Source organism: Phoenix dactylifera, chromosome 11 (genome assembly GCF_009389715.1).
Source record: "Phoenix dactylifera cultivar Barhee BC4 chromosome 11, palm_55x_up_171113_PBpolish2nd_filt_p, whole genome shotgun sequence".
Classification (NCBI taxonomy): domain Eukaryota; kingdom Viridiplantae; phylum Streptophyta; class Magnoliopsida; order Arecales; family Arecaceae; genus Phoenix; species Phoenix dactylifera.
This window is the reverse complement of record NC_052402.1, coordinates 7,663,129-7,678,250: the sequence shown is the minus strand read 5'-3', so window position 1 is coordinate 7,678,250 and position 15,122 is coordinate 7,663,129. Positions and strand designations below refer to the sequence as shown.

Below are 15,122 nucleotides of genomic sequence, written 5' to 3'. Positions count from 1 at the left end.
AAGAGGACAGAAATAAATGTTAAATTTAATTGAGACATGCTGGGAGAATAGCAAGCAAAAATATTTATAAAAAAAGTAGCTTCACAACAAAGATAAGATCCTGAAGTTAGAAGGCAGGGATGCCTGTAGCCTAGAAAAGAGGGTCAAATTTTTCTTCTTGTTAACTGAGGATACTCTAATATGCTATCAAAATTTTGATGTTGGATATTAATCAAAGAATTTGGCATTTGTTCTAGTTCAACCTTACAGTTTCAGGTTTGTTCATTAATGTATTATTGCCATGATAGACATGCAATATACATGGCTAGAAAGAGAGAGATTCTGTATTCAAAAGAAACAAGTTTGTTTGTGCATACCTAATGATTCCTATTGCAAAATGATTGCTGGTAGAGGGAAAAGGCATCGCATATAAGAGGAGAGAAAGGAGATGCAATGCGCAATAAATGTTGGAAGGCAGCATAAATTGTTGTTTAGAATCTGCTCGAAGAAACAACCACCAGGAATTGATTATAAACAGTTGTCTGGTATATAGATAGCTTGTAAATTTCTCATGTCAACAATAGAAAAGAAAAAAGAAAATCCTGCATTCTTGTATTCTATGTGATGATGGTTTTGTACAAGTATAAAACATAAAGAGTGATTTTGTTTGTTCACTAAATGGCATGTAGGTTAATGAAAAGAATATATATATATATATATATATATATATATATATATATATATATATATATATATATATAACTAGAGACTAGAACAAGTCCAAACATATTGACTGAACCATCCCATCCATGTGATGGAAAAAGATAGCAACATGCTAGTAATATGGTCTGATGACTGATGAAGTTTATTTTGGATAATGTAGGCAGGCGGCAATCATGATCTCAATTTTAGCATATTTGAAATGAACAGTACTTATATTCAGAAATAAAATAAAAGCACCAAGTGCCATTCTTGACAATACAACACACGGATCTCCAACTTCAAAGAATCATCTTACTAAAGTTTATTTAATCCACAGAAAAAAAGCACCAATTCTAAAACCTGAAGTGAATGTAGAGGACAAAAAAAAGTAAATCAAACATTTCATACAGAAACAACCTAGATTTTTCACATGATCATGAGCAAATGACCAACTTTAGATGTAGTTCATAGTTACCATTTTCATATTTGGGGAAGACATGGAAGACATGCCATTCACTTCATTTCCATCTTCATGTAGGCAATGACTGCAGAAAGAAATATTTACAGTATATAAGACTAAGAACACCAAGCAAGTTCCAGATTTTAGTGAAATACAAAAAATATGCAAGAAACAATCAGATAATGATCACTGGGGATGCCAATAATTTCCTGGTGAAAATATCTGGTTTCGACAGTGAAAATACCTATAGTTGTATAAAACAGAGTCCAGATGACTTCAATCTAGAAAATTTCAAACTAAGATATCAAAAAAACACCATAAATTTCTAAATCTAATAAAGTTCAAAATGTTTTATCACAATTTTCAGTGAACTTAAATTTTTCATATTTTATCTCAAATGAATTTAAGATTGATGATCAATCTTCGACTCAATAACCATGTATTTTTAAAATGACTCAGAGCAACCTATGCTTTACACAAAAAGTCATACACAACACAAAATATTGCACATATTAAATTTACAAAACCGACCAAGTGACATAAACTTTGATTTCCATTCGTCAAACACTTTGGACATAAATAGATCCTCTAAAATGAGTGGATGGTTCCATCATCCCTAACTTTGATCTCCAAATTAGTGCACTTCATCAATGGTTTGTTTTACTGTATATTACATTTCAATATCTATCATATCTGATACAAAAGCATGCCCAAAATCCCAGAGGTGTAGTTGATAATTTGCTAACTCATTATTTCCTTAAAATAATGCTTTATCGTACTGGATCAAAATGATGAGTTTACATGGAAGAAGATATTTTTATGCACCAGCAAATGTTATCCTCTACATCTTTTTTGTGACAAAACAGGCAATATCTCCCAAAAGTTATTTCAGAGATGAACAAAAACGTGCAAACATGATGTTTACAGCTCAACGTTCCACATATTGCATGAGAATCTTGATAACTTAAAATTTAGAAAATTTCTCTCTCATAAAATGATGACACACTCTTTATACATGACATAGTGGTATTGAAAGGTCAAAAGTTAAGAGAACATAACCATAATCATCCATGGAAAAGATTTCAAAATGTGCAGGGTGAATCCATTACCTTAACCTTGTGTTGCAAGTTGCAAGATTTATCCTATCAATTAGGTGTTAGCTTTATGGGAAAAGGTATGATCCACAGCTGAGGATATTTTCCGATTAGTGTCAACCCTCCCTACATTGCTTCCAAATTTCAAGCCAAAGTAAAGGAGGTGGTCTGCAAGGAAAAGACCAGTTAACAAGAAGAAAAATCTAAGTATAGGTACAAATTCTAAGCTCAAGTATTCTGAAAGAATGGTTAGTACACAATATTAGCCCAGATATTCTATAAAAAGGCAATATATGGATTAAATGTGTTAATCAACTAATAATGATGGAGAAACAAATGCAGTCAGTCAACATATTGATAGAATTGTTCATTAAGCAATCAAAAGATAAAAGGACTTACATAGAATCATGGACGCAGAGCTTGGAACTAAATGAACGGAATGGTGAGGGAAGATCACAAGAAAATCTGCCAGATGGAAGTCTAGACTGTCCGGTCTCTTATATATGGACACGACAGAAATGATAAATTGCCGTCCAAAAGTTATAAAGAGACTCCAATTCATATGCAACTTCAAAAGCCTTGAAGAGGTAACAAATGAAAATCTTCTAGAGTAAAAACACCTTTAAGAAGGATGGTACCTAATATTCCATCATGTCTCTATTTACTTTGGTGGCTCCTAGGTTTTCTAACTAATTCGTTGATCAAGGATGTATAAACTGCAAAATCCGAAACCATTCCCTTTTCACCCCTTAACTCCTCATGATTCTCAACTTCTCCATGCTTGCAATGCCCCTCTAAAAGAATATTGTAAGTGACATCGTCTGGGACAACTCCTAGATTAAGCATGGCATTCAAGAGCATGTTAGCATTCTTCATCTGTCCAAGCTTGCAAAGCCCATTCATGATCACATTATATGTGATGACCCCTGGCTTATGACCCTTACTCTGCATCTCCTTGAGCAACTTAAAACCTGTCTTAACTTCCCCTTTCTTACAAAATGCATCAATTACCATAGTATATGTCGCCTCGTCGGGGACCATACCAGCCCTCACCATCTCATGTAGTGTCCTCTCTGCATCCACCACCCACCCTTCTCTACTCAACCCCGAAATAAGCGCTGTGTAGGTCACGTCATCTAACTCAACCCCTTCAGCCACCATTCTCCTTTTAACCTCAATTGCCAACTCCAGATGTCCCTCCTTGCAACACCCATCAATTAAAGTAGTGTAAGTCACTTTGTCAGGCTTCAGACCTCTTCCCCTCATTTCCTCCACAACCCGCTTCGCCTCCCTCAAATCCCCGGCCTTGCAGAGGCCATTCACAAGAGCATTAAAAGTAACCAAATCCGGTTGAGTACCTTTCCTACACATCTCTCGATAAATCTCCAACCCAGCCACAACCTTCCCGTCTTTACAGTGCCCATCAATCAGCGTGGTGAATGTAACGGCATTGGGAACCAACCCTCTAGAGCACATTTCATCGAACAACTGGTTGGCATCCTCCAATCTGCTGGCTTTACACAACCCCCCGATCAAAGCACTGTAGGTAAAAACATCAGGATGGACCCCAGCTTCCATCATCCGTCTCTTCAAATCAAATCCAGCGTCCAAGTCGCCAACTTTACAGTACCCATTGATGAGAGTGTTGAAGCTGACGGCACTGGGCTCAGTTTTAAACCTCCGAATCTTATCGAAAACAGAATGGGCCTCCCTGACCTTACCCTCCTTGCAGAGAGAGTGCATTAGCACGTTGAAAGTTTGCAGCTTGGGAGGGAATCCAGCGGCGAGGATCTCCGAGTAGAAGACCCAGGCAGCGGCGGGGGAGTCGGACCTCATGAGCTGGTGGAGGAGGTGGGCAGAGGAGCGGAAGGGGAGGGGGAGGCGGTGCCGGAGGGCAAGGCGGAGGCAGTGGATGGCGTCGGAGACGAGGCCGGCGTCGGCGTACTCGAGGGCGAGGGTGTCGAGGAGGGAAGGGTGAGGGGGGCGGGGGGCGGCGGCCTGGAGGGCGGCGGAGAAGAGGGCGGGGGCAGAGTGGCGGCCGCGGCGTGCGACGAGGAGGCGGAGGAGGGGCCGGGCGAGGGAGGGGAGGCGGCGTCGGTGGAGGAGGTGGGCCATGGCGAGATAGGAGAGGGGGGTGTGGCGAAAGGTGGGGCGGGAGGAGAGCCAGTGGAAGAAGGAGAGGAGGGAGGAGGGCGGGAGGGAGAGGGGGTTAAGTGTGAGGAGGGAGACGAAGAGGGCGGGGGTGAGGGAGGGGAGGAGGGATTTGAGGGAGGAATCGAAGGGGGTCTTGTCGGCGTCGGCGATGGCGCGGGAGATGGTGATGAGGAGGGGGTCGGAGGGTGGGGGAGAGGGAGGGGAGAACCATGGGGAAGGCGTGGAGGAAGAGGGGGAGAGAGGCTTCGAGTGGAAGCGAGGAAGGGAGAGCCAAGGTGGGAAGCGGGGGCGAGGCCTCCTTGCTCCACGGCGCATGGCTTTGCCCGGGAGTTGGTTGATCTGATTTGATTTGATTAATAGCGTGCACTCGTGAAAAAAATAAAATTTCAGAATTAATTAAACATATAATAGAGAAATTTATTTAGATATCCAGTTTATTTTATTTTGCATCTTTCGAGCTTAAAAAAAATTTAAAATAAGTTTTAAAATTAAAATATTAAATAATCCAATATGATTCTGAATTCCATCTAGCATCCAATGATATTAAAATATTATCATAAAAAATAATTTTATCTTAATTGAAATGGCTTAGTTATAAAAAATACTTGCCAATAAGAAGACATTAGTAAATGAGGGATCCGCATAGATATTGAGTTGCATTATGTGAGAAAAAAGATAAAACATAACAAAGTATATCGCAAATTTAGAAGGGCTAGCTTCAAATGTAAACAAAAAAAAAAGAGTTGATATTTAAGAGATGGAGCGGACCACTTTAGTTGTTGACAAAGAGTAAAGATTAGAGAATGCTCAATCCACATATAAACTTTTTTATTAATCCAAAAATTGTCATTTGCTATTCATATTTTCTTAACATTTTTTTAGTAAGAAAAATTAAGGGAATATCCACCCAATACAAATTATCAAGGTTTGGATATTTGGAAATGCACCACTTGAGACTTGAACTCAAAAACTACCTCAACAAGAGGAGAGAGGTGACAAATGAGGTATTACCCAATTCACTTCCTAAAGATAAATGATACTGACAAGCTTTTATCACATTGACGTACATATAATCAACTTGCATTATATTCGTAACCCATCATCATAAAAAATAATATTTTATTGAAGCTTTAATATAGTTTATTCTTTTACACCGATGCACCAAACTTTCTTTGCTTTAGTAAATATAAGAGCGATGCAAGTGCCAAAATTATTGCAAGTTCTATTGGATCTCTTATGTACTATGACAATTTTTATCATGGCATCCTGGAACCCTTGCATATGTATTACATAATTTAGAATCCACCTCAGCTAGCAAACCTACCGGAGTTTCTTATTAGTATGTTTCATAAATAATAAAATTTTATAAATAAATAATGGAAAGTTTTTGTAGCACTAGAAATATGAGTTGGTGGTAGAGACTATTAAGTTTGAGCCTCACCTTTTAATCATGGGATTGATAATTAAAGAACCTAAGCAACAAATTTTTGTTTGGAGAAAAAAAAACACTCAACACTGATCCAATATATACAAAAGTATATTACACCGAATCAAATTGATCTAGTTTAAGTATCCTCAATACCATGCTCTATTGCACATTTGTTCTAGTGGATGTTTCAAGGTGCATGACCCTCAATTCATACTATATTAGAGATTCCAATGAGAAAATTTAAGATTAATCGATCTTAAGATAGAATAAAATATTTTATAAAAGATATTAAGTTTAAAGTATTTTAACTTGACTATGTCTATATGACATATTTTTATATATCTTGCAATGCTAATGGCCAAGCTACATTTATATCAAGGCCATTACAAAAATGAAATAAACTAAAATAAATATTGTCAACTAGTTATTTGCCTATTCAAGTGCTTTAAACATATCAAAAAAAAAAAAGCTTAAGACACAGTATGTAGAAAGAACATAAAGAATAGACCATATCGTCATTGTTTTCTTTTTAACCTTTTGAATAAAATGAAATTAACATCAATTAATCATCTAAAAAGAGAGGAGAAGAAACAATAAGGAATGGAGTGTTTACAACTAAGAATGAGCAGCAAAAATATAGAGGGTATGTTTAGATTGAAAGAAATCTCTCTGTTTGAGGTAAGACTATCTTTTTTAGATGATGATCAAATGATGTTATGACCAAATCCAATTTATGCATTCAAATTATTAAAATTCATTTTCTATGATTTGTTGGCAATGCATGACACATGCATTTGATGGTGATGTTTTGTATTATATGTTCTAACCACATTCAGATCCTATTAAAAGTTTACATCTCATGCATGTTTATTTATTGCAAGGCATGAACACATAATTATATGTTGTAGTTTTATATTTCATAGTTTGATACATTTCATTAATTCTAAATGACTAAATTCAGGATATTTATCTTGTTATATTGCTTTAGCTAATTCGTTTTGTGTCTAAATCATGGCTAGACAAACTTACAACTTATACTATCTGATTTTTGAACCGATATCTACCAAAAAAATGCTAGGCAAATTTACAATTTATACTACATGATTTTTGAACCAATATCTACCAAACAAAATTCCAAGTTCCAGATATAATTTGATCCAAGGCTCCATCCCTCAATCTAAGAAAATATGGGAGGACAAAAAGAAAGAAACTCAAAATTTTGAAGGCAAAGCCTCTGATTTTACAATTACTTCTGAAACTAATTTAAAATATGATAAATAAAGGCTATTGACCATCCTTCAGCTTAATAAAGCAAATCTTAGCAAGGGTGAATCATGCTGAATTATAAAAGAGGAACTTTAAATTTTGGACTATTCCCTTCTAATTTTATTTATTAATTTTTTAAAAACGTGTTTATTCACTTTCAAAATTATTAGTCTTTTTTCAAGTAGCTGAACAAAAACAAAAATCCACTCAATCAACAAAAACTTTTATTTTTCAAGACAATAAATGGAAATAAATTAATTTTACCTTTATTTTACTTTCCTAATTTAATCATTTGATTCCTTACCACTTTCGATAGCAAACCAATTAAATTATTTATCATTATCTAATGTCTAATTAAAATTTTGATTGTTAAGAGTTATCAATTTAGAATCTACATACCTATACAAGAATGTTTCCATTTTCAAGTCTTTCTCTCTCATAATAATCAAACTTGTATCATCAAATATTATTTAATAGTAAATTTTTTATAATTTATATATGAAAAGATGTGTTTTTGATAAAATTGAATTTAAATTTATGTTTATATAATTTGAAAATATATATAACATATGTCAAGTATTTATAAAAATGTACAATTTTAGAAATTTAAGGGTCAAATTATATATTACAATTTAGTATAGAAAATTGGAACAACTTAAAGAAATACAAGATGATCTCTTCACCTCAAAAGGTAAGAAACCTAGCACTCTTTATATCAATGTAATATATAGGCAAATTGAAACAAACATATGTAAAGCCCAATAGTAATATCTTATTTTATAAAAACTTTTAAATTTATAATTTCAATAAAAGAAAAACTTATTGGGATCAAATAGTCATCATGAGAACTAAGAAAAGATATTAAGATATAGAAAATAATAGTCAGAAGATATTTCTAATTCACGTATAAGGCTACCTACCATAAATTTCAAATTTCATATAAATTTAGCAATCAATTTACCAACACTAACTTTTTATCGCACATCATCCTGTGTTTCTACTGCATTATTTCAATATTGATATTAGTAAATATAGCTACCTTCTATCGCGATCCGCTTTTCGGAAGATGAGCGATGAAGAAAACCAATATATAACTAAATTAACAAGGTCTTTTCATTTTTGATATATTGTTGCTATCATTCTTTATAATCCACTACAACTTTTAGATTCCGTGACAAATGGCCGCATTTAAGGCATGTTATGACGATCCATGGAAAGACATGATCATCATTGTATAAGGATATTCAGAGCAAGCTTCACCATTGCAGTGTTGTTGGACTCGAGGTGAATTTTGGGGTGTAAAAAAGAGTTCATGAGATATTATTTGTAATCCCAGTTAACTTATCCCAACCCTGGTTAATTTATTAATAATTTTAAAATAATCATAAGTATATTTTTGTTATTTTAGAAGATGTCTTAGCATCACATGGTATCATTTAATGAAGTTAATGGAGCTAGTTGAAAAATTTTTAATAGAGGAGAATAAGTGAAATAAAAGATTTTTTTTTTGATAATTTTTCTTTAGTAAATAGGTAAGAATGCTTATAGCCCAAATGCAAGAGAAACACATTTTATGGAGAATAAGGGATAGGCGGACACCCTCTCAACCAATCTTTCTATTTTTCTTCCTTCTAAGTATCACCATCGTCATCATCATTTATTCCTTTGATGGAATTTGACTTATCTCGTCACAAATGCTACTATCTCATTTTGACATGGCGGGCTCTCTCCGGGCCATCTTTTCATGTAGGAGATTTTGTAAACCTAGAAATTATTATTTAAAATTACAAGCAAAAGTTCATCATGGGCATTTCAAAGAGAATGAGAATTACTCTATTGAGTACGTATAATGAAGCACTAGAGAGCATAAAGTCTTTTCATTTTGTGCAGCATATGGATGTTAATGATATGGGCATATAGCCTAAGAAGTATGACTGTAATTTTTCTCAAAAAAAATACTAACTATAAATGAAAAGTATTAAGTCAATCTCTCATCGATAAAAGCAATCACAAAAAATATTAAGCTCAATAAATAAGATTTTCGAGCTTAACATTCAACATATAAATAGGGGAGAGAATCACTTTACAAATCTGTCAACCAAAAATGTTCATTTGATTAGTATGTGTGGACGATGCCTTCTCCTTTATAATAATAAATTAAATGTTGCATTAGGATTTAATAAAATTATCATGTTCTCATTAAAGGGTTCTAGATTGATATAAGTATGATCTTTTGAGAGAGAGAGAGAGAGAGAGAGGTTAAATAGTGAACTGCATTATTGGCAAAACAACATCACCAAATATTATTAAATCTCCAATCCCACTTATTCTTGTTCATTGTTGCACATTCAACAAGGTATGTCACAATGACAAAGGTTAGCAGCTTCGCAAAATGCATCAACATCTTTGCCATACTTTTTAATACAATGACTCATGCATTTTGCATTGGAGCAATCTTGGAGCTTCTCTTGCCGATAACATGAATATTGCTCATCCGCTTTTGTCACGAAACCTGCCAAAAAGTTACTCATTAGTCTAGCTTTGTTTGTTCTAATTGACAAAGCCATTTGGTTTTTTTTTATTTGACAAGAATATTTGTCCTGTGAGTTGGTGTTTGGGCTAAAATATGGAATTGATGAAATGCTAAACACAATACTTGACTTTTGCATGAGTTGTGTATTTCTAAACAAGCTTACCTCCTAATTACAAGATTATTGTAGTTCATATATTCGTAAGGAGAAAGAAGATTTTGTTGTATATATTTCAATAGGTGCATAAGGAAACATATCAATGAGATGAGTGGAGCTTAATTCGCAACAAGATTTACAAAAGAACTTAGGTTTGATAGATTTAATTCAGTTGTTGGATATATATTTGAATTATGCATCCTTGTGTCAAATCCTATGTTAATATTGCTACTATACTTGGCCCAAGCCTTTAAAAAAAAAATGCTAAAGTTTAGCATTTTGTCACCGCTCAGTTCATTGCCTCCACAGAACCAGTGAATTGAGGGGTGACTGAGATGGATGATGTATAAAAAAATGTAACATTCTCAACCAATAATTTCCCCACTTACTTGCTCAAAAAATGAAATAAAAAAACTTAGGGAACGCATGGTATGGGGGGAAGGAGTTTATATTAGTTAACCATATAAAATGAAAAGAGATAGAGCAAATAAGGGAGAAATTTCTTACCACTAGAAATAAGAAAAACAACCATAATCAGGAGAACAACAGAAGATGCCTTCATGTTTGCTGGTTTAGCATAAAAAATTTTTTGTTTATGGTGAAGCACTTGGGTTGGGGAATTTATAAGAATAATTCATAACAAGATATAGTAAAACATTTAAGTTGTCCTTATCCAATTATTCTCAATGGATAGATACTATAAACACCCATATTTGACAATTGTACTCTTTTCAAAAAAAGACAGACTATGCTTTCTATATATGTCATATATTTCAACCTTAATTAATTACCTATTATATATATATATAATAGAGGCTCAACTTGTACAGATATTTTTATTCACCATGTAGGTGTCAGTATTAATGATATTGATATTAATGTGCTTGACTATCATTAAAATTCATTGCTTAACATGCAATAAAAATTTAATTTATTATTTATTACTATATATATCTAAAATATAAACTCTACTTGTGCAAATTCTCTATTTGTATGTGGATACAGGTATTAATGATGACGGTATTGATTCGATCTGCAAGAAGAAAGTAATTTCTTCAACCTACTCAATTTAAATTTCTTAAAAAAATTAAAAATAAAAAAATTGGTGAAGATGGTGTCTAGGTGCTCTTTTCTTTCATCAATAATGATGAATTAAGTTATATAGCTCTTATTTATAATAAGAGAGATTTGCCCTATGTTTTTTATATATGTCATATATTTCAACTTTAATTAGTTACCAATTATATATATATTTAAAATAGAGGCTCAACTTGTACAAATATTCTTATTCACCATATAGGTGTCAGTATTAATGGTATTGGCATTAATGTGGTTGGCTATCATTAAAGTTCATTGCTCAACGTGCAATAAAAATTTATTTTGTTATTTATTACTATATATCTAAAATATAAGCTCTACTTGTGCAGATTCTCTATTTGTATGACGATATATGTATTAATGACGATGGTATTGATTCGATCTGGAAAAAAAAGTAATTTCTTCAACCTACTCAACTTGAAATTCTTTAAAAAAATAATAAAAAAAATGGTGCAGATGGTGTCTAGGTGCTCTTTTATTTCATTAATAATGATGAATTAAGTTATATAGCCTTTATTTATAATAAGAGAGATCTGCCCTTACATAGTTGGGGCTAGATTCCTCTTCTATTTAAAAGAGAAGGCATCTTTTGTAAAACAAATATAGTTAATAATAATAATTATAAAAAATTAAAATTTTACAATATGTAGAATTTGATTTTTACATCAGATTTGCCTTCAATTGCTTTAACTAATTCTTTCCGAATTGGAAGGTATCATTTTTTTTCAAAAAGAAAATATTTGCATTGATCAGGCCTTTTCGAGGCTGAAAAGCTAGAATTTGTCCCTAATCATTTGATGTGCTATACCTTTAAGAGATAGTACTATGTCATAGAGTTCAAAAAGTTATTTAATTTCAAAAAAACAAAGCACCATAATTGGATGCCATACAAATAAATTAGGGCTTCCCAATGTGATGAATATTGCTGTTAAAACTTACCGGCCCTTCTTGTAGTAGTCCAAGTGGTTTATTTTAGGTTTAGTAATCCTCTCAAATTAGGTATTAATTTGCTCAGTTTGGTGACCCTCTTCAATTCTCTAACAATTACCAATTCGAGCATAAGATTTTTAGACATGTCCCTACAAAAAGTATAAACCCAAACTCTAATAATGTTTTAATGGACATCTTATCAAAGAAATATACTATTGATGGAATGGCGTATTTCTAAAGTTTTATATATTAACGTTCTCTGAGTATTTGGCATAATTTTAATCAAACAATCACTTATAAAGAGTAAACTTCAAATTGATTAGCTAAAAAAATTATGGTGATGTATCTAAGATTTGATCCTAAAGATCACCAATCAGGTTAAAAAATTTAAAGGTTTATATTACATTAAATGATACCAATTATTATCGCTTATTCCTTATTTATAGAAAATCAATTTATGATTTTGCTCATTCTTTTATAATATAGTAAGTACACAAAAGATCTTGCATTTTTCATCAAGGTTAATTCTTCACAGTCCTCTCCATTAGTTCACAAACCATTATTCAGGTATGATGCTATTTAACCAGTGGTCAACCTTAGCTTTCTTTCCTCTTTTTGATTATTAAGTTAATCAACTTATAGAAAGATCTATCAAATTTTAGCAAACTATTAACTACTTTTTGAGACTATAATGTAGAATCATTTGATAAAATTAAAATTAAAGTATATCTGAGTCTTTTCTCAATAAAAATCAATTATATCATATTTTATTTGCTTTAGGTGCATCGCATGGGCCTTTTGTTTGTAAGTAACTTGTTGCTCTAACAAATCTTCATTTTCTATACTTTTTCAAGAAAATTATGGTATTCCGCTTCTTGTACTTTGAAGATATAAAGTTCAAAAATAAAACTAGTTTTATAATATACGATTACCTAATATGAAATATATAAGAAAGTACTTTTATTTAGGAACCTATAAGAAAATATCTTTTAAAATAATTTTTAATTCTACCAAAACTTGACTTTTGAAAAAGTAAAGGCAGTGTCAAATACTAGCTTATTTTTTCTAGAAGTTATTGGGACTGGAAGAACCAAAAGAAATCCGTGATTGAGATTTTGGGGTCCTTAGAAACATCAACTAAATTTGGTAGTTTAAATTACAAAATTTTTCTTAGTAGAAAATATTTTCTTATTTTGTATTTGCTTGTTTTGTTCATCTCACCACCCTTGCTCATCTATTACCAGGGAAACTTGGTTTTTTTCAAGGAAAGAGAAACTTGAATTGTGTGGTCCTCTATGCACAGGATTGGGACTATATACCTTGTATTCTCAACTCAACTATGTCTTAATCTCGAAATAGTTGGGCTAGGTTTCATGAATTCTTTTTCTTCATTCCGCTTGATATGGTACCATAGTTTTTAAGAGATATAGAGATGGTTGTGTGCCTTGATTAGTGCTTTTTAGGGGTCATGTTTTATCTCGTTCTTCTCTAGTGACCTAGCTAATAGGTTAAGACAATAAAAGAAGACCTACTCTTGGAGGCTATTTTGACTGTTTATGATATAAGTAAAGGGAAGAAAAGAAACTCTCTCCTTACAACAGAAGGAAAAAAGAAAAAAGAATTACACTTCAATATCTAAGAACTTTCATTCCGTTGGTAAAATATTTTAGTTTGTTAGTATTTATGTCTCTCTTAATTTGGTAAAAATTCTTTTATCAAGCGATATAACTTAGTAACAAACGAGATAGACCATCTACATTTGATGCACAACTGCATCCTAGGGCAAACTAGCAAATAGATTTGTTCACCAACTAGGCAGCTTGCTCATGCTTGCAGCCTTTTGGATGGCTCGGGCAAAGGTCTTAGGCCCGAGCCTGCAAATCGGCCCCTTTAATAAGGGGGTCAAGCTCAGTTTGAGGACTAAGGCTCAACCGAAGCCCAGCTCGACGCTTTTTTCCCGATGTTGTTTTTTTTTTTTTTTTATGTTTGATGTATTTGTAGACTTCATTGATAGTTATTGTTGATATCTGAATGAAATGAGATAATAGACATGTTTTAAGTTGTTGCTAAAATTTAATTATTTAAATTTGCATTTTAAGTATTTTTTATTTTTTTAGTACTAAAAGAAAGAAAAAAAGGTCAGGAAGCTTGAGACTTGGTCTAAAGCCCGAAACATAATTAAGGGCTAGGCTTAGGCTTGGAAGGGAGGCTTGAAGGCCAGGCTGGGTTGATCTTGAGTCCAAGTAAATCGTTTTGACTTTTGGACAAACTGTGACCTAAACCCAAACTAGCCCAGCCTATGAATAGGTCTAATAGTAAACACCTGACTGACTTGTTAGATGGGGCAATCATATTAGCTAGCCTAACAATAGTGCTGCAAAAGGGACATATTGGACTGGAGCATGCTCGGCCTCGACCCAATCTAGTTTCGTGTATGGATCTTGATATTAGACTAGACCCAATTCAGAAGATGATCATGTCGGGTCGATTTGATCCATAGAAAATGTTTTAAACCTTGTAGGTCATTTGAACCATACCCAACCTACAAATATTTGGGTTCGAGTTGGGTCTAGATCTATATTTGTTTACTAACAAGATTTTATATAAAAAAAAATTTATGCTCACTTCTGAACTAAACTAATTTTTGACTATTACAAAGTTATTATCTAACATGGTCAAAACTCCATGAATTAATGTTTATCTAGAACTGCAATGCTAATAACCTCAACAGCTAGCTTTTCTTAATGTAGTGAGATTCGTTCGAGCATTGTTTTTTTTTGTGTGGCTAAAATGGATGTATCATACATTATGAGTATGGATACAGCCAAAAAAGTCGAAAAATAACAATTTTTGGAGTGCATCAGGTACCCCTCCTCTCCCACCCAAAGAGTATCCCCGAATGGTTGGCCACATAGGAAGCCAACCAATCTGTCGCCCCATTGGCCTCTCTATACACATGCTTTGCCATCCTACCACAGACCATAGCTCTAATGTCCCGAAGCAGCAAGTGGTAGTTGCCCATCCCACCAACGTTCTGCTGGATCCAACTGATGACTGTTGTTGAATCACCCACAAGCAGTACAACTTTAGCTTGTAGCACCCATCGAGCATGTTTGAGCATTACTCTTTTGACTGGGAAAAAGGAAGAAATGACTTGGAATATTTTGTTCTGAGTCAGTTCATGTAAGGCCATATTGGGCTGACTGACTAATAGAAAGCCCCAAAATAGGTCCATAGTGTACGGATCAGGTCCTATCTTAGGTTTGGGAAGGCCTGGTCTGTCTCTTTTATTCTTATATTATTTGTTTATATTTTGTTTACTT

General features: G+C 33.5%; 1 protein-coding gene across 5 annotated transcripts; it reads right to left on the bottom strand.

The window, feature by feature from the left end:
- Positions 1 to 4,760, bottom strand: LOC103706834 (putative pentatricopeptide repeat-containing protein At1g09680). Of its 5 annotated transcripts, none has more exons than XM_008791080.4 (4): positions 2,635 to 4,758; positions 2,251 to 2,403; positions 1,157 to 1,226; positions 1 to 477 (listed from the first exon to the last, which is right to left on the bottom strand). In XM_008791080.4, exon 1 carries the CDS (start codon positions 4,702 to 4,704, stop codon positions 2,893 to 2,895), a length of 1,812 nt encoding a protein of 603 aa, XP_008789302.2. In that variant the 5' UTR covers positions 4,705 to 4,758; the 3' UTR covers positions 1 to 477; positions 1,157 to 1,226; positions 2,251 to 2,403; positions 2,635 to 2,892. The 5 variants fall into 5 exon arrangements, with proteins under 5 accessions (XP_008789302.2, XP_026660343.2, XP_026660344.2 ...); XM_026804542.2 differs by lacking the exon at positions 1 to 477 and having other exon boundaries at positions 896 to 1,226; positions 2,635 to 2,764; positions 2,874 to 4,760; XM_026804543.2 differs by lacking the exon at positions 1 to 477 and adding an exon at positions 896 to 1,041.
- Positions 4,761 to 15,122: the final 10,362 nt, after the last annotated feature.